The sequence below is a fragment of the Pan paniscus genome, chromosome 10 (genome assembly GCF_029289425.2).
Source record: "Pan paniscus chromosome 10, NHGRI_mPanPan1-v2.0_pri, whole genome shotgun sequence".
NCBI classification, from domain to species: domain Eukaryota; kingdom Metazoa; phylum Chordata; class Mammalia; order Primates; family Hominidae; genus Pan; species Pan paniscus.
The window spans coordinates 88,666,253-88,686,303 of NC_073259.2; the positions used below are offsets into that span (position 1 = coordinate 88,666,253).

Consider the following 20,051-nt stretch of genomic DNA (forward strand, 5'->3'; position numbering starts at 1 on the left):
TGAAACCTGAGCCTCTTCCTACTGAATCCTGCCTTTCATCTTCCCTTTTACAGGTGTCATACCTGTGATCTGTGGCACTTACTCCTTCCCTCTGTCCCTTAATTCTTCACAGATAATTCCCCCAAAAAACCTCTTACACATCCAGTCTCATTTTAGCCTTTATTTCTCTTAGTACCCAAACTGATACACTGAGTAAGAAATTTGCATTTGAATCTGATGCTCAAAAAAGAGTGAACTACAGAACCGAGTCAAAAAAATTTGATTCAAATGTTGATAGTTATCTTTGATAACTGTATGACATAAGCTCTTTTCCCTATCTACAAAATGAAAACAATGTTGATAATCCTGTGGGATTACTGAGAAGCTTTTTAAAAGAGATTCTTAAAAATATGGAAATTGAAATTTGGTTAAGTAACTTACTGATGCTCAAGCACTACATTTAAACACACACACACACACACACACACACACACACACACACACACACACACACACAGTGAGCTATAAGACCAAATGAAACAAGCAGAGCTTCTATACATATATTTTGGAGATATTTGTATGCGTTGATGACAAATTATGAATTATCATGGCTCTTCTAGAAGTTATTCTGGTAATCTGTTAAGGTTAAAAGTACATATATCTTTTGTTCTAGAAATTCTGCTCTTAGGAATCTATTTCATAGAGACAAAAAGATCAGTAAATAAAGCTCATTGTAAAACAAGGCTAATTATTGTAACACATGTTTAAAAACTGGAGGAAAAGTGAATTCCCATCACCAGATGAACGGTTGAATAAATATGATGCAGCTGCACCATGATATATAATATAGTCATTAAGAAGAATGAGTTAGTGCTGTACCTGGTCACTTGGAAACATTTAACCAAGTTATATTTAAGCAAAAAAAGCAATATGAGGGGTAATTATAATACATACTAGAGCCCCATTAGAAAAAGCAAACAGTGAGAAGAGTGTGTTGTGCATGACTATTTATGTATTTTTATATGATTATGTGAACATGGAAAAAAATATGGGATGCTATCATCTAGATATTTAGCATGGGTTAACTGTGGGAGGGGTGCTAGTATGACTAGAACAGAAATTAGTAAACCAGCTAAAAGAAGCAAAAGAAACTACACTAAAATTATAGTAAAAAGTAAATATGTTTATGCATTTATAAAAAATATATATGAGTGAGAGCATATATAAATTGAATTTTTAATATGCAAAGAGGAGTCAGGTGCCCGAAAATCACACCTGGGCTCTATTATCTCAGGAAAGTCTCAAATATATAATTATGCTTTCAGGAGATAATAATTGCTAAATGTCTGCTGTCTCCAAGCACAATTCTCTATAATTTGTTATTTATGTTTGTCATCACTTTATCTGTAAATTAACTGCATGAAAGGAGAAAGATTTTTTCTTTTGTTGTTGAAACAATAACATCAATTGCAGTGATATTTCTTCTTTGTTTATAGCTCCAGCACGACCAAAAACCAAACCAACCCCTATTTATGATGCCACAGGAAAACTGCTTGTGACTTCAACAACAATTACAATCAGAATGCCAATATGTTACTACAGTGATGATCATGGACCAATAAAAAATGTACAAGTGCTTGTGACAGAAACAGGAGGTATCATCACATGTCAATTTATCTTGTTAAATTGTGGAGTGTAGATTACTGAGTGCTAAAAAGAATTTAGTTCAAATTAAGATTGACTCCCAGTTATCACACACCTCTTGAGATTAATAGATTGTCAATATTATTATTAATGATACCAATCATTTCTTTGTAAATAAATCAATCATTTATTTTATTTCTAAAACTTTTATAAATGTCATTTATTTATACCAATTATTTATTCTTATTTACCTATCAAGAAAGGCACAGTTAAAATATGTGATTTATTAATTCCATATACTAGTAGATAAACATGTTTTGATTTTGGTAAGATGGAATCTTGATAGCTTCTTTGGAGGGGTGAACAAGTGAGTTACTCTTGATTGAGGGATGCTCTTTCTCTACCTGATAAATCATCCTTTATAACAGTTCCTGTAGATTCACATGTAACAGAGAAGAACAGGGTTACCTGCCTATACAGGTGGATCACTTGAATTATCTCTGGTGACTGATGTTGCATCCAGATTCCCCTTATACAATTATAAAAACACTATTTATAATTGTAAAAATATATTCATATGTTACTTGGAATTATTGTTCTCTTTGTTTCTGGAAACAGCTCAGCATGATGGAAATGTAACAAAGTGGTATGATGCATATTTTAATAAAGCAAGGCCATATTTTACAAATGAAGGCTTTCCTAACCCTCCATGTACAGAAGGAAAGACAAAGTTTAGTGGCAATGAAGAAATCTACATCATAGGTGCTGATAATGCATGCATGATTCCCGGCAATGAAGACAAAATTTGCAATGGACCACTGAAACCAAAAAAGCAATACTTGTAAGTATAGGTTATATCTACCATGCATTCTGTTAGCAAGCTAGTTAGTATCTTTCATCCATCCATCTGCCTGTCCTTTCATCTTTCCAATAAGCACTGGATGTCCGCCACGTATAGTGACCTGATTTTTCTGGCACTAGGAATAGAAAGATAAACTGAAAATTATTCTTACATTCCATAAACATACAGTATTATAGGGGAAGCAGGCAACCCTAAGAGTAATTATGATTTGATATAAGTTACATAAAGACCATATGAAAAATGTGCTATTGGAGAACATAGGTATATAGGAGAATTTAATTCTTTCTGTAGAGGACAATGTGACTAATGTGTTTTTCACTTATTATTTTACCATCCATGCTGATGTACAGGATTTTTGAAACACTATCCTATCCTTTGATTTAACAGTGGCTTCCCTTTATGTCACTCATAACAATAACTCTCTGCTTTTTATCTCATGAATGAGTGATAGAAATATTTAATACCGCCTTTAATATTTGGCTTTTTGTAGCCCCTAAAAATCCAACATTTTAAAATCAATTTGATATTTTGGCTGTATTAAATTATTTGCTAAATTGATTGTTTTCCTTTTGAATTGATTATGTTATTTTTGTATTGTAAGACTACAATTTTTAAAAGAATCATCTTATCCTTGTGTGATTTTCAAAATATAATTTTTACTAGTAATTTTTTAAATGCAGGTGCTTTTATTTGTGCCTGTTAGTTAAAACATTATCAAATTCTTTACAAATATCCTAAGCCAAGTTAACATTGGAAAAATTAGAGAAATTAGGCAAATAAAAAGAATGCTTTATCATCTCTATTAAATGCAATTACTTTGGTTCAAATTCTAGGTTATTGCCTGAATATCTATACACATATGATAGTTATAAAAATGATATACTACCAAGTATCATGTTTATTCATATTTATAGTTTATTTATTTTGCATATTTGTTCCTGAAACAGACTCTTCATATAACAAATAAAATCATAAGAATTTTATAATGGTAGAGGTTCAATCATGTATTGCAACGTATTGGTTTTATGTTTTTAAATGCCCTTGTGCCTTTATTTTTAAATTAAGTAAATTTCAATTGTCTCTGAGGATCTTAGATTCTTTTTGTAATTTTTAAGCTTGATCTTCTTCTGTATCCTTTACTTCAAATGCTATGGAAGCAAAAAAGTATACAAATGCAACTGTGCACACACAGAAATAACAAACATTTTCTTAATGTGTTTATATGTGAACAAGACAAGTTCTATATCATCATTTTAATCTAATTCACTAGCATTTGCAAAAATGATTGAGGTATAACAGTTATGCCTTTTATTTATAAATTATGTTAGTGTAACACCCTTCACAGATATCAAATCATTCCATCTAAACAAATCCATGAAGGAGGTGAGCTGCTTCAGTTGTTCAAACTGCTAACTGCTCACGAGTTTACCAAATTTTTAGCCCCTGCCTCATCAAATTCAATGGGTCAAAGTACGAGATAATTATTTGTCTCATATAAATATAGCATATATTTCTCCTGATGATGATTCCATTCGAAATTTTCATCTTGTAAATTCATTTTCTTTTGAATTAAATAAATAGTTTTTATAATTACTTCTTGAGTTATTCATAGGAAAAATCACATGATATGCAAAGTGTTGATTTTTCTTTTTTTATTTTATAGATTTAAATTTAGAGCTACAAATATTATGGGACAGTTTACTGACTCTGATTATTCTGACCCTGTTAAGACTTTAGGTAAGACATTTTTGTAATTCATTTATAATCTCAACATATTTATCAAAGTTGGAACATTTATTAGTAAATGTATTAATCCATGTCTAGATGTTTTAAAATACAAACTCATTTAAATGTTAATTAGCCTGTCTAATAATATTTGTGGGTTTTTAAAATTTTTTCTTTTAGGTTTAGGAGTACCTGTGAAGGTTTGTTACACAAACATCTGTCATCTCATCTTAACTATCCTTTAAGTTAGGTCAGTGCTTCTCAGAGGGATTTTATACCCCAGGGGATATTTGGCAAAGTCTGGAGCCATTTTTGGCTGCCATAACAGGATGGTAGTGGTGGTGGTGCATGCTACTGGCATCTAGTGGGCAAAGATTAGGAATGCTGCTAAATTTCCACAATGCACAAAACAGCCCATAATGTCAGTGGTCCTGAGGATGAGAAACTCTGACTTAAGCCCTAATGTTGACTCCATTTTACAGATGAGGAAACCAACACCCAGATTCTTTCAGTATTTAAGTGGCTAGGCCAGGATTCCAACATTACAGAACAGGATTTCATAACATTACATTACAAATACGGGATTTAGACCTGGGTTCAAATCTTGGCTCTGTCACTTGAGAAAATAATTTAATTTCTATAAATCTGAGTTTCCTTTGTTGGGAAAATATTGATAAGAGTATCATCCTTGAGGGGTTGTTGAAGTTTTGTGTAAAACAACATATATAAATATATTAATATTTTATAGTTAGTAAATTTTTAAAGTTTAATAGCTTTTTTGGATAGGTTACAATAAAATATTTTAGAAACATTTTTATTTAGGAGAAATTATTTCTCTAGAATTTCACTGAGAGGATCACAACATTCTACATTGTTTGCGCCAGGCCCTCAAAAGCCCCAGTTTATTCGTCTTAAAGAATTGCATGAACAGGGTATTTCTGGGGCACCACTTGAAAATGTAAGACTTCATGTGTTGCTCAGATCCTGGTGAGCTGTTGCTCAGTGTATCTTGAACTGCTAATAGACTTCAGTGAGAGTTATGACTGGAGAAAGACGGATTGTCCCATCATTTTTAGCCAGAAATTCTCATTGGGTTATGGAAATATTAATTGTATAAAAAGCCAGCCTCCACAGCCTCTACATATAGTCAAGGAAACTTTGCATCTTGAAGAAATAAAGAGGGGGCATGTAGTTTGCTACATAGATGTTTGTGGAGAAATAACAAATTTCTTTGGCTAAAATGTTTGTTTAATTTTATACAAATCATTGGTTTGATTAATTTTACCCAATAATTTCATCATTTTAAAGCTAGCTGATTAGTTTTGTGGTTTTGAAATTGTATCAAGTGTTTCTTCATTTGATAGGTGAGTCTATCACACTCTGATGCCACCACAGTAAAATAAATGTCTTCTTGTCATCAGCATAATTTCCTATAGGTTACAGCATTCATAAGCCATTACTTCAGCTAAGTAGTGATCCTGGTGCATTTGCCAATGGAAGGTAAAAGACCTAGACAAGATAGATAACTCATGTGTCTTAGGAGATAATATTTTATAGGAGCAGTGCTGAAAGGAGGTAGCCTTGCTGTATTGTATGATGTTGTCTTTCATCAACTTACTGGTTTCATACAGATTATTCATGGGAAGGCAACACGTTCCGTCAGTTATCTGAGAGGCAAAGTTGAGACATTCAGGGTAATGGAAATGAGAAAGAAAAGCTATAAAAGGGGGGGAGCGCCAAGCATCAGGAACCACAGTGCACAGGAGCATGATTCCTTAGATTCTGCTAAATGGCTTCTCTCTGCCCAATGATGGCCTCATCCAGCACTATAAGTAATCTCAAAGAGCTCCTCAGCAATGGTCTTCTCTTTCTTCTTTCCACTCACAGTCAAGGTGGTGGAATACAACCATTAATCCTGGAATGTAGCAGAAATACACAGTCAGGTTTTTGATTCCTTCTTTGGAAGTATAACCACTGCCACCCCAATCATCTAGGTATGAATCTTTGTGTGCTCTGGAAACAGAAGGAGTCTACAGTGAGTAAAAGATGTGTAATGAAGGACAGAGCACAGGATCCTGCCAAGACTAAGGAAGGAGGGACTGGTGAAATGTAGACTGGACACAATATATAGAAAGGCACTGGGCTGCTGAGGGATAGTGACAAGGAAGGGTCCTATGTGTCTATGATCAAATTACTCAGAGTTCAGTGTATTTTTTGTAGACCAGTGACATAATGACAGTCTTTTAGGTTGCTCCTTAGAGTGATCTTCCAGGGACTCTCTCCTGAGATACAGCAGCATTGTTAATTGGCCTTTGCCCTACAGTGCTTATTCTGGATTGACCACATGGAGTTCTGCTATTTAGATAGTCATTTATAGCGAGTAAGACAGTGACAAGTGGAAACAAAGGAACTTGCTTGGTTTGTAATCGTTAGTTGTAGTGAAATGAGAATGCATCCCTGGAGCAGAATTCCTCAATGACTAGCAAAGCAGCCCAGCCATTTCTCTGGTTAATGGATTTAACACCATCAATTACTGTTGTCATATTTGCTTTCTACCAGGCTATTGAGTGTCGTGGTTCTATGGAGATTAGAGTCACTTTCATAGGTCAAGCAACAAAGAACATCCCCTAGAAGTGGTCCTGGTCCATTTGACATTGATAGAACGCTGTAGATCAGGGGTGTCCAATCTATTGGCTTTTCTAGGCCACATTGGAATAAGAAGAATTGTCTTGGACTACATATAAAATACATCAACACTAACAATAGCCGATGAACCAAAAAAAATTGTAAAACCATATCCTAATGTTTTAAGAAAGTTTACAAATTTCTGTTGGCCCACGTCCAAAGTTGTCCTGGGCCACATGCAGCCCATGAGCTGCGAGTTGGACAAGCTTGCCACAGATTCAAAAGAGTTCTTAGTAAAAGAACATTGCCAGGGAAGAAACTCTAGAAGAACTCAAAAAGAAAACAAAGTTGATCAATTCTCCAATGGTCAGTGGCAAGAATGGTTTCATGGTTGTGAGAATGAAGGCAGGCAAATAATAAAGTGCATTCATATAATACCCCTGGTGTCATCAGAAGATGACAAAGGGTGATTGAGTCCTTTTTTTCTCTCAAATATGTCATGTGTTGGGATATATGAATCATTTGCAGCAGGCTAGGGACTCAAACATTCCTGGTAAGCTGCTGAAGACATATGTGTGCATGTAATCCCAGACTACAGAGAGAGAAGTCTAGGTCCCATCAAGGTCATCCACCCACCAGGGGATAAGCATTCATTCACTGGTATTTTGCACACCACAGGCAGTGAGCACTAAGCCGAGTTGCCTGTCTGTTGAAACTTTGGGATTTAAGAGCTTTTGCAAGACTCTGTTTCCACAGACCATTGTAGTGGTAATTATGCCTCTCAGAGACGTTATTATTTGGAGTTTAAAATTAGGGGCAAAAGAATCACCATAGACTGATAATCTTAAAAATGTTTAAGTTTAGTGAAAGGGACTAATGAAAGTACAAGTGAGAGATGGCCAGGTAGAACTTCACTGGATGGATAAGTATGAGTCTGTGGAAGAGCAGTTTGCATTTAGGGAAACCTTTCTGGCCTGTAGGGATAAACAGGGAAGATAATGTATGCATTATTTTAATCCTAAATAAATACTTGAAACTTATTTGATTTTGTTTTTACTCAAGATTGAGTATTGGCATTTTTATTATCAAAATTCACAAAAAACCCTCTTAAACTTTTTGAAAAAATCTTCCCTAGGCACATCAGTTTATGGAAAGTGCTTGTAGGCAATGTTTTGATTACAAGGTTTAATTATAGAGGAATCCTGTGATTTGAAAACCAGATACCCGTTTCTGTACCTTACAGGGCTCTCATTAAAGCTGAACATGATGAAATCTTAAACCCCATGGCAAAAGCACTCTGTGATTGTTTTCTTTTGTCATAACACTTCTCATTTAATTACTATGCTAACAATGAAAAGTTCCAATGTGCTCACTTAGATTCAGAAATAGGGAGTTGCTATGTATCTTTTGCATCCAAAGGATTAATTCCCTAAAGTCACCAGACGAACAGAGGAAGATTGTATTTTGTTAACGAGACAGTGGTAATGTGGTGGTGAACCTCACATACTCTGTAGTCAAGACAGACGTATTTCAGGCAGGCTTGGTATATATTGAATTTATGAGATTGTGGGTTAGTTACTTAAAAACTTATTTTTAAGTTCTGAAATCTTATTTCTAAAATGAGAATACTAATACCCATTTTAGAAGCTAACTAGGAGATTAAATCAGATGAATAAAATGGATGAATAAATATGAAATGTTTGTTAATAAAGATACCTGTCATTGTTTATGTACCAAGTCTTTAAGGGGTTTTACATATAAACTCATGCATCTTCACTGCAACTCTGTAACAACACCTCCTATTTACATAGCGCCAATTTCTAGGTAAGAAATTTGAAGCATTGTGTTTTTTAGTAACTTGACCAAGCTTTTTAACCATCCCAAAGGTGGTGGCAGAACCTGCTTTCAGACCCAGGCAGCGTGACCTCAGTCAGTGCTGTACTTGTAACCACTGCACACACTACCTGCAAATCACTAAGTCCCCAAGTAGCCCCCAGTTCATTACTATGGGTGATGTTTCTGCTCCCACATCCTATCTTTGCTGTACCATTTTCTCTTCTTGATAGTTTTAATTATTTCTAGCAGCTCTCTTTTCTCACACTATGTCTTGGCTTTTGAGGTTAGTGTTCACAGATAAGCATGTGTTGCTTTTGTGTTTAGAGATATGGTTTCTTTTTATTTTTTTAACACCGAATAATGTGACTTTTCTCACACCCTAGCAAACACTTTATTAGCTACCTTTAAATTTTTTCCTGTCTGTATGGATGAAAATGATGTTCATCCCTATGGAGTGTTTTAATCTATATGTTTAAAATTTTATTGAATATTGACAAATTATACACGTATATATTTATGGGGAACAGAGTGATGCCATGATATATGTATACCATGTGCAATTATTGAATCAAGTTAATTAACAAATCCATCACCTCAAGCACTTATCATTTATTCCTCCTATCTAACTCTATTTCTTGACTTATGGAATTGAGTAACTTTTAGTAAATTGTTTGCTCAGTGTTTGAATACCCTAGGTGACTAGCACTGGGCCAAAAGAGAAGATGAACTCCCTATACTTTAGTCCTGTTATAAGAACTCAATTTTTATAATAATAATAATAATAATAATAAAGAAGGAGGAAGAGGAGGAGGAGGAGGAAGGAGAGGAGGAGAAGAAGGAGAAGGAGAAATAAGGAGGAAAAGACTTTCCATTTTATATGAATCTTTATCAGGAGCCAGGCATTGTACTATGAGCTTTATATCTAATTGAATTCAAGTTTCTCCTTAGAGAATAGGCTTAAAAACAGACTTAAAAAGTTGGATACATATGCTGAATTTAAATAATGATAACTTCAGTCAGAAGATAATACTTATGAAAAATTAGTGCTTTAGAATTATGATTTGCCAAATTATAGTAGTACAATTTATTACGTAAACAGAACAATTTAATGTGATTTGTCACAGGATTTTAAGTCTAGTCAGAAATGACTTGCACCTACTACAAAAAGAATCATGTTTATATTTTTAAGTAAAAGAATTCCATTTTCTATTAAAGGATTTGGAGAAGTGACATCATTCTCTACTGTTAATGCTCTGTGGGTCCATGCATAACAGTGAATCAGAAAGTGTACTTGATAATCAGGGAACATTTTGTCCTCTCTTAGTGACACTTTTGTAATTCATGTGCCCAAAGGATTACATATTGTTTATTAATATATTATATGTCATTTCCTCATTTGGCCAGTGCTTTGAAATGGTAATCTAATCTAAAAAAAATTTTTTGTGTGGTCTATGAGAACATTTTTTTCCCACTGAGTTCTAAGGCCCAGTGATTCATTATTACCTAATAAAGAGGATTCTTTATTCATCTTCATGCCTCCTTTCCCAAGCATATCCAATTAGAGTAACCATGTGAAAATTCATAAATCAAACCGTTCATATTTTAATGTATAAAAAAGTGTACCTAAAATACTTTAGGTGATACATGCTGCTTTCTCATTTTTTAAATTTAGCAGGAGATTCTAGCAGACCATGAAGTGCTGATAACTGTTTTAAATTCAGTATTTATTCAAATCCACCATGCAGGATAGCCACAGGAACTCTTTTATATTGGTAACATTTCATAAGTACCAATACAGGACAAAAAGATGAAGCATTAATACTTGCCTATTTTACACATTGGTAACCTATTTTGTCACTTGACTGTAATACTTTGTGCAGTAAAATTATAAATTATGTAACTTAAAATTGATTACAATTATAATTAGTAGTTGTGTTTAATAATTTTTATATTCTTATTTGGTTCAATGCCTGATCTTCAAACACGAACATTTTTAATCTTTTTCAAAATCAATATATTTGTTCATTAGTAAATTTAGCAAATATTTATTTAATATTTACTCTGTGCCCAGTACATCTCTCAGACCATGGAATAGTTTTGTATAAAACAAAAACCCCTGTACTCAAGGGGGCTTACATTCTGGAGGAAAGGACAGAGAATAAATAGTAAGAATAATAAATAAGTGATTTATATGTTAAAAGAAGATAAAGTTATGGAGAAAAAAAGTAGAACAGAGGGAAGGAGGAGTGGGAGGAGGAGGCAGAAAATGCAGGGAGTTGGGTCTTTCAATTTTAAATAGTGTGCTGTGTTAGTCTGCTCAGGCTGCCATCACAAAATATCATAGATGGGGTGTGTTAAACAATAGAAGTTTATTTCCTCACAGTCCAGAAGGCTAGAAATCTAGGATCAAGTTTCCTGCCCATTTGGTATCAGGTGAGGGCTCTCTTTCTGGCTTACAGATGGTTGCCTTCTTGCAGTGTTCTTACATGGCCTTTCCTTGGTGCATGGATGGAGATAGAGAGAATATGGTGGGGGGAGGAGGAGGAGAAAGGAGTGAGTGGCACACACACACACAGAGAGAGAGAGAGAGAGAAAGAGAGAGAGAGAGATGGAGAACAAGCTCTCTGTGTCTCTTCTTATAAGTCACTAATCCTATCAGATCGGGGCCTCACCCTATGGCCTCATTTAACTGTAATTACTTTCTTACTCCAAATACAGCCACACTGGGGATTAGGGCTTCAACATATTAATTTGGGGGAAACACATGTATTCAGCCCATAATAGATGATCATTGAGAAGGTATTTCAGCAAACCTTTAAAGGAAGTGAAGTGGCTACCCAGAAAGATATACAAGGCATACACACCTTTGCAGGCAGAGGAAGAAGCTGCTGCAAAAGCCCTGTGTCAACAATGGCCTTGTGTTATTCATCAATAAGGAGGCTAATCTGGCTCTCTAGGAGTGAGCAAGCAAGGTGGGGACTGGAAGGGAAATCAGAGGGGTAACAGGGGACCAGACAGTTAATGAGGGACCAGATCACACATGCCACTGGAAGGATATGGGCTTTTCTCAGTGGAAGATGAGGAGGATTTTAAGCAGAGAAATAATGTTTTAAAACGATTGTCCTTGCTTGTATGTTGAAAATAGGTGGAACAAGGACAAAGGTGGATACAGGCAGACTTGCTAAGTTTTTAATTCATGCAAGACAGGATGGTGGCCTAGATCAGATTATCAGCAGCAAAGGTGGAGCAAAGTGAATGGAACATACATAAAACTAGAAAAAATAGTGTCATGAACCCCCAAATAACTACTAACTCAATTTAATAATAATTAACATTTGGCCACATTTGTTTTATTTAGACATTGTTCACTTATTTCTGAAGTAAAGTAAGTCACAGAACGCATATTCCACTCCTAAATACTTTAGTATGTTTCTCTAATAAGTACATTTTTATTATATTGCTGTGATTAAACTTAACAATAAATTATTGATATTATTTAAGCTACTTGTATATACGTTTTCAAATCAGTCTTTGATTTTTTTCTTTAAAGTTAATTTATTTGAATCAGGATCCAAATAGGAATTTACACATTATCTTTGATTGTTCTGTTTCTTCTATTATTTTTTTAAAGAGCCTTCTTTTCTCCTTTCCTTCCCCCCTGTGTCATAGACTCGCTGAAGCAATCAGATAGGTTGTCACGTAGGAAGTCCCATATTTTGGATCTGTCTGGTTGTTTTCTCTTGATGTCCTTTAATTTTTTTCCTTTCCACCACTTTCCTATAAATTAGAAATAAGATCTAAAGCTTTGAGTATTCACAGTCAACATTTTTGTCAGAAGTACTTTATAGGTCTTGCTCACTAGATCAAAATACCTTCCATCAGGAAGTGTAGAATATCTGATTGTTACACGTGATGCTAAAATTGATCAGTAGCCTTGGTGGCAGCAACAGCATGATCCTTCACTGGAAAGTTGGTTTTGACCACTTATAACAAGCGTATAATCTATACAGCGATATTTTGTCATCCTGTAAATGTCCAATTCCCCATTAACTTTCCTCCTAATCATTTTAGAATACATTTATGTTTGTTACCTGAATCAACTATTTCACTAGAAATACTGATTATTAATTTTTTTTTTTTGAGCTGGTGTTTTGCTCTTGTTACCCAGGCTGGAGTGCAGTGGCACGATGTCGGCTCACTGCAACCTCCACCTTCCGATTTCAAGCTATTCTCCTGCCTCAGCCTACCGAGTAGCTGGGATTACAGGCGCCTGCCATCACGCCCAGCTAATTTTTGTATTTTTAGTAGAGACGGGGTTTCACCATGTTGGCCAGGTTGTCTCGAACTCCTAACCTTGGGATCTGCCTGCCTCGGCTTCCCAAAGTGCTGGGATTATAGGCATGAGCCACCGTGCCCAGCCCTGTTTATTAATTTCTAATTTTGTCACTCCTTTAACATTATGCAGCAAAATTATCTTCTAATAATGAGCTTTATCTCCTTAACTAGGGCTATTTTTAAAAAGTCATAAAATATAGTTCAGATAAGAAACCCAGAAAAGTATACATTTCAATTATAAATTAATTAAGAATATTTAGGCCAAGGAGATGGTCTAGTTATAGCCAGAGTTTACAAATTAGTACTTTTTTTAAACTATTGGGTACTGGGCTTGATACCTGGGTGATGAAATCATCTGTGCAAAAAGCTCCTGTGACACAAGTTTATCTTATATAACAAACATTCACATGTGGCCTCCGAATTGAAGATAAAAGTTTTAAAAAAAATCAGTATTTTTGTTATTTGTATTTCTTTTATTAAATAATCTTATTTTTTATTTCTGATCAATTTCCATTTTTATTAAATATAAGGCTTGAATTCTTCCCTCTTTGGCCAGTAGGAGCCCCTTCAGGAGGATCATTTGTTCCTTTTATACCAGTAGCCTTTTGTTAGCTTCCTAGATCTCTAGCACCGTTATATGTCTTGAATTTGTTTAGTTCCTTCCTCCCACTTTGCAATTACCATCTTTCCAAAGTTACATAGTTTCTTTGGTGAAAATTACAAATATGTTGAAGATAGAGCCTACAGGATTTCCTCACATGTTTTGGATGTATTCTATGAAAGAGAGTCAAAGATGACTCCAGGGTTTTGGCCTTAGCAACTACAGTAATGGAGTGTCCATCAACTGAGAGGTGGGAGGATACAGTTGAAAGGAGGGAAGTGTACATGTTCAGTTTTGGACATAGCGATTTAACATTTTAAGTATACTTCAAAATAAAGACGTCTGGTAGGCAGTTAGATATATAAGTCTGAAGTCTGGTGGATAAAAACTAAGTAGTCATCATCATATAGATGAAATTAAAACTGTGAGGCTAGATGGGCTCACACTGGGAGTGAGTTTAGATAGAAAAAGCAAGAAGACCCGGGACTGAGCCCCAAAGTTAAAAAATCTAGGAGAAGAGGAACAAACAAGCTGCTACATTTTACTAGTATTCTTCGGCAAAGAATATTTTCTTATGCCAAGATAATATTTTTTGGTAGTTTGTGATTCAAAATAAGATTCCATAATAATATTTAATGATCCTGTTATCCCTCTTCTCCAGGGGAAGGACTTTCAGAAAGAACCGTAGAGATCATTCTTTCCGTCACTTTGTGTATCCTTTCAATAATTCTCCTTGGAACAGCTATTTTTGCATTTGCAAGGTAAGATTTATTTGCGCTTACATTCCAGGACGCTTTATGGGCATTATATCAGTCATAGTCCAATCAGGAGACAGAAGCCACAACAGTTACTTGAATGGGAAACATTTTTATTTTTAATAGACAGATAAAAATGTATTTATCATGTACAATATGATACTTTAAAGTGTATATGCATTGTGTATTGACTAAATCTAGCCATAAAAGGAAAGATATCCTGCCATTTGAACAGAAAACATTTAATGTAAAGAATTGTTAACTAGCAGAAATGGCTAACTACTAAAGAGAGTAAAAGAGAAATCTAAGAGTCCAGAAGTAGCAAGCAAAACAAAGCAGCTACTCTCTTTAACTTGAAGGAGAGAGGACAGTAAACAACTAAGAACTGAAAGAAGTTGTCTCCCAAGACTTACATGGAATCGCTACTTCGAGCACATGCAACCTATCACCTAACAGTGAGCAAAGAAATATGACAGAGGGAAGGGGTTGGAGCTGTTCCGTAGAAGCTACCCATCATTATTAGATGGTAGGCAGGCTGAAATTGGTAATAGAAGCATTCCATTCTTGCTGAATGGTGTAGGTGAGCTGGTACTACTTGAAACTGTTCACGAATGGCATGGGCAGAACGTTCACTTCAGAGGCAACAAGAGCTCATCCAAGTGAGCTGCTGGACTCTCACAATGAATAACAATAATGCAGGATTGGATCCCACAAGGGCAGTGTTTTCCTCTTCCTACTGCCTCTCAGGGTCACTCTAGTGCCCTCTATTGACAAAGCCTCACTTTCGGCCGGCTGGCAAAGGAGAAATGTAGGTTCCAGCTCCAATATCAAAGAGCACAGCAAAAAAAAGGAGGTTTGGAGATGAGAGACAAGGTGAAAACACAAAAGCAGAAGCTTTCAGGCCACCTACATCTTTTAAAGTAATTTGTAACTCTTATAGGTTTAATTTAAAATATCTCAATCAGGTCTAGATATTAAAGTTTATACAGAAAGAGATCTTTTTTATAGTTAGAACAACACTTGTAAAATATCCAGCTTCCTTATATGGTAGACCCCCTTCTCATGCTTACTTTCTGAACATGTCTGTGCTGAATTTTCCAAGTGTATCTTTCCATTCTCAGCATCAGCATCCTACTTCCCTTATTATTTACAGGGCCTCGTTGGAAATTTTACTTCTGACCTCAAAATCTAGCTTCTTAAGGCAGATTGCCGAGTTAAAGGGACCTTACATTTGTCAAGTAAACTTTCTACCAATTTCCTAAATAGTTCAATAGACTATTTTTATTTCAACTGAAGAATGTAGTTCTGTATTCTAAATGCCATGCTTTGTGGTTCATCTTGACTCTCTTAAAGCATAATTTTAATAGATAATTTGAAAGGCTCTTGAAAAAGATATTTTCTCTATACCACATAACTGTTTGCAGATTTAGCCAGAAGACAGTGAGAGAGTTATCATTCGAGGCACTTTGAATGCTATAATGTGTAAAATATGGGCCTTTCCCTAAGGAGTATGGACTGGCCACATTTATGTAATTTCCCTGCTCTAAAATCTTTTCTGACTTCTCATTTCTCTACAAGATGAACTCCTTGTGTGAGTAGGAAATGGTCCTCCTTATTCCCCACAACTTGCCTACTCACTAGCTAAAGAGATCTATTCTCACCTGAACATTCCTTGGGCTTTTACACATTCTGCTTTTGTTCAGTCAACCTGAAATGTGCTTCCTCCTCCTTCTCATCCTGGGACATCCAAGTCAAATTCTACTTCTTTACCTCCTCTAAATAATAATAACTATTTATGTAACTACTCAGGCACTGTCTTATGTGTTGTAATTTGAATCTTTTTTTCTCTTTTCATGTTTTTTCTGCATTGAAATCTTGCCTCTCAACTAAATTGTAATGTCTTTGAGGGTAGGGAACATGTTTTATACTTTCTATATCATCCTTGATATCCAACTCTTAATAAATACTAAATATTTGAAATGTGAAAGGTAGAATAGCTAAACATTACTTTGTAATATACCATACTGTGTCATGGAGAAATAAGCATTTAAAGGGTTTAAGATGAAAAGAATCTGATTTGATTCTCAGATTCATGTGGCTTTTATTTTTGAACCTAAGTTTTCTGATTGTAAAGATAATATCTACTCACAATATTTTTATAAAAATTCAATAAGATAATTTGAAAATAATTTTTAAGTATTTTCATGCATGTAAAAATATTTCATATATGTGAACACAATGGGGCATTATCTGTTAGCAATACTATTGATAGCATTGAACTATTTTCACTTTGGCATAGTTCCTTTATATGACAAATCAATGACATAGCTAGAGAGAAGAGAAACAAGATCACAACGTAAGTCTTCTTGGCTCTATATTTAAATGTACCAATGGCTCAGGCCTTCGTCAACTAATTCTTCTTAAATTTAGAACTTCATCCCAATAACTTATTAGAAAAAAAAGAAAGTAGAATAGGTTCTATGGAATTAAAACAAGAAAAAGAAGTCGAGTAGCTATAAATTTGCAACATATTCAGAGAGGTGATTTTAACAAGGAAATTATTTGACTAAATGTCTTTACTTAAAAAGAAAACTAAACCTAATTTTATATACTTTGTATGAAACTCCCTTCTTGGACTTTACTCCGCTTGTTTTAGAATTCGACAGAAGCAGAAAGAAGGTGGTACATATTCTCCTCAGGATGCAGAAATTATTGACACTAAATTGAAGCTGGATCAGCTCATCACAGTGGCAGACCTGGAACTGAAGGACGAGAGATTAACGCGGTGAGCACACTCCTCTGGGTGAACTGTGGTCCAGAGGGCCTGGAGCCATGACCCTATTCTGACCTATGCTTGTTGGAAGTGTTTGTGGGGCTCTAATTTACACAGGTCACAGAGATCTTCTTTCAAAGAGTGACCTCCGTCTTCTACACACTTCTCACTGCTGTTCAGAGAATCACTTAATCTTCCTAATATTCTGAGTTAAATGTGAACTTCGGACTATAATGTTCAATCAGGATTATTTTCCTGGGACAAATATTTTTCCACATTAAACCTTTGACATTATGTTTAATAATTCATTTCATATGATAGATTTTTACATTAAGCTTTTCTGGAAGTGTCCACATTTTCAATCACAGGTTTAAATTAATTAAATTTATAACTACTTGATATTATTTATATCCATTTTTATAAAAGCTTTTTAATAACTATTTCAGTATAAAAGTACATAAAAGTCTAAGTTGTATATGATATCATTTTTAAATTTCTTTGTATTTAAAAATTAAATATAAAGTAAAAAGTTACCTTCAGAGGGAAAAGTAAAAACATGTGTACTAAATATGTTTCATTGGTACCTATTGGAAATAGTAAAGTACATAATTTTAAAGAAAAAATAATTATAAATCCTTTTAAAAGCATTATCAATTATTCAAAATATTGGCACATTATAAAAACTTGTCTATTAAGATAATTCATCAAATTCTTAATGAAAACTACCATCAGGCTATTTTAACAAGTTTGCATTTTTATAAGATTCAATAATATGTAATGCTTATAAGCACAAAGTAGTTGTTACCAAGTATTTGCTCAGCTCTGTTAAAATTAAAAAAATTATTATTAATTTTGAAAATATGACATCAAATGTCTTGGACTCAAAAAGTTATTCATTTGTAGTTGTCACTTGTTAAAGTTGGTCTTTATCTAATAGATGGACTTTGCAAGTATATTTCCAGCATATCTAAAAATACCTAATATGTGCTATAGAGGGAAGTGTCATCTGATAAGCAAAGTCCTTCCAAATGCTACAAAATGAAGGTTATTCAATGTTATCACTAAATTGCAGGGAAATGTGTTTTCTTGGATATGACAGCTGACTTTTTAAACATTCAGATGTTGATCTTTGTGTTCTAATACAGTGGTCCTATCCACAAATGGATAGTACTCCAAAGATTTAAGTGTCAGATGATTGTAAGTTATCCAAGACATAGTTTTCTATATAAGAAATATTATGTACAAAATATCAAATATGTAAAAAGAATCAATAAAAGATTCCCAGGGTAACTCATCTAAGTAAAACCATATCATAGGAACACAAGCACTGCTACTACTAGACTGTGTCTCAGCCCTTAAGGAATCGTTCTGCATCATCAAAGAAAGTTTTTCCTCCTTTTCCCCTATGGGCCAAATGAATTTTAGTGGTATCCTCCTAGCCTCCTTCCTGCACTCCATCGTCAGTTCCTTTTGCCCCTCCTCAGGGCTGTGTGGCCCATCCCTTTATTCTACAACCGAAAATGCACAAGGGAAAAAATTCAAATCTCTCAATGCAATTAATTTTAGCTATTTGAACAATATAGTTGAATCTGTTCATACTAAAATGTAAACTTCTAAGACCGACCCCCTCCCCAACACTGGTAGGCATTTTCATTTTGTTAAAAGAATACTTAGTAGCCCGTGAAAAATCCTGAATATCTTCAGCAAATGTAATAACGTGAAAAAGCACTCTTTTTGTTTATTATGTCATGTTTTTAAACAGTCAATATTGGAGAAAGTATTATTTATCGAAGAGGTTACATTCGAGGCAGACTGTGGTGAGATTCAATCCCCTAAACACTATATATTTTCACAGCTTGCCCCTTTCTCTACTTCTGAACACTAAATACATCATCATAAAAAAATTAGAAAAGGTCGAGTGTGGTGACTCACGCCTGTAATCCCAGCACTTTGGGAGGCTGTGGAGGGTGGATAACCTGAGGTCAGGAGTTTGAAACCAGCCTGGCTAGCATGGTGAAACCCCATCTCTATTAAAAATATAAAATTAGCCCAGCATGGTGGCATGTGCCTGTAGTCCCAGCTACTCCAGCCTGGGTGACAGAGCGAGACTCCATGTCAAAAAAAAAAGAGTAGATTTTTTTTTTTTTTTTAACAATGACTGTCATGGCAGCTACAGAAAAGTTTCAGATCATGAAAAAGGTGGGCAAGGAATGTATAGATTGTTTACTATTGGTTATTTATAATTCAGGGTCTACTTTATTTGACCTTCACTCTTCATTATTTATTTTTCCACTTCTGTGTTTATTTATTTATGTATTGCATTATTTGTAAAAGGGTTTAAAAGTGAAATAATATTTCAGATAATTTTTATTTTGTTACACACAGAGAATTAGTATATATTACCCATGATAATAGCAAAATTGGAAATATTAGTTTCCATGCTTTTCACTTTTTCACTTGTTTGTTGTGATTCTGGTATTCACAATTGTTTGTAATTCCAATGGCACATAATAACATGCTTTGCTGGACTTATTACAGAAATGCATTAAAATAACAATTAAGTGATTTGGGCATTAATTCTTCAGTACAGAGATCTGTGTCCAGCTTTACTATTTATGCAATATTTTTATGTTAATAAAGTCACTAAAACATTAGACAATAAGACTGGAAAAAATAACAAATATAATTAGCTGCATGTACATATGCGTGGATCCTGTCATTTGGTGAAGCTCTAAAACTCTTCATCTGTTTTGAGGTGTTTGAAGATCTAAATCCATTCAAAGTCAATCAGAGACTGATGGTAGATTCTAGGAGTGAGAATCAAGAAGTCTGATTTAGTTCCCTAAATTGTTGGCAGACTTCCACCATATGTCTTTGTTATCTGCAGGAAAGAACTTCCATAATTTCTCTTAAATC

At 34.5% G+C, this 20,051-nt stretch overlaps 1 protein-coding gene across 1 annotated transcript in view; it reads left to right on the forward strand.

The window, feature by feature from the left end:
- PTPRQ (protein tyrosine phosphatase receptor type Q) overlaps positions 1–20,051 on the forward strand; it is a 242,407-nt gene that overhangs the window by 180,401 nt on the left and 41,955 nt on the right. Inside the window, exons 31-35 of the mRNA XM_003811662.4 lie at positions 1,476–1,634; positions 2,242–2,464; positions 4,149–4,222; positions 14,269–14,368; positions 17,019–17,147. Of these exons, the coding sequence (XP_003811710.3) occupies positions 1,476–1,634; positions 2,242–2,464; positions 4,149–4,222; positions 14,269–14,368; positions 17,019–17,147 (685 nt within the window). The remainder of the gene's footprint in view (positions 1–1,475; positions 1,635–2,241; positions 2,465–4,148; positions 4,223–14,268; positions 14,369–17,018; positions 17,148–20,051) is intronic.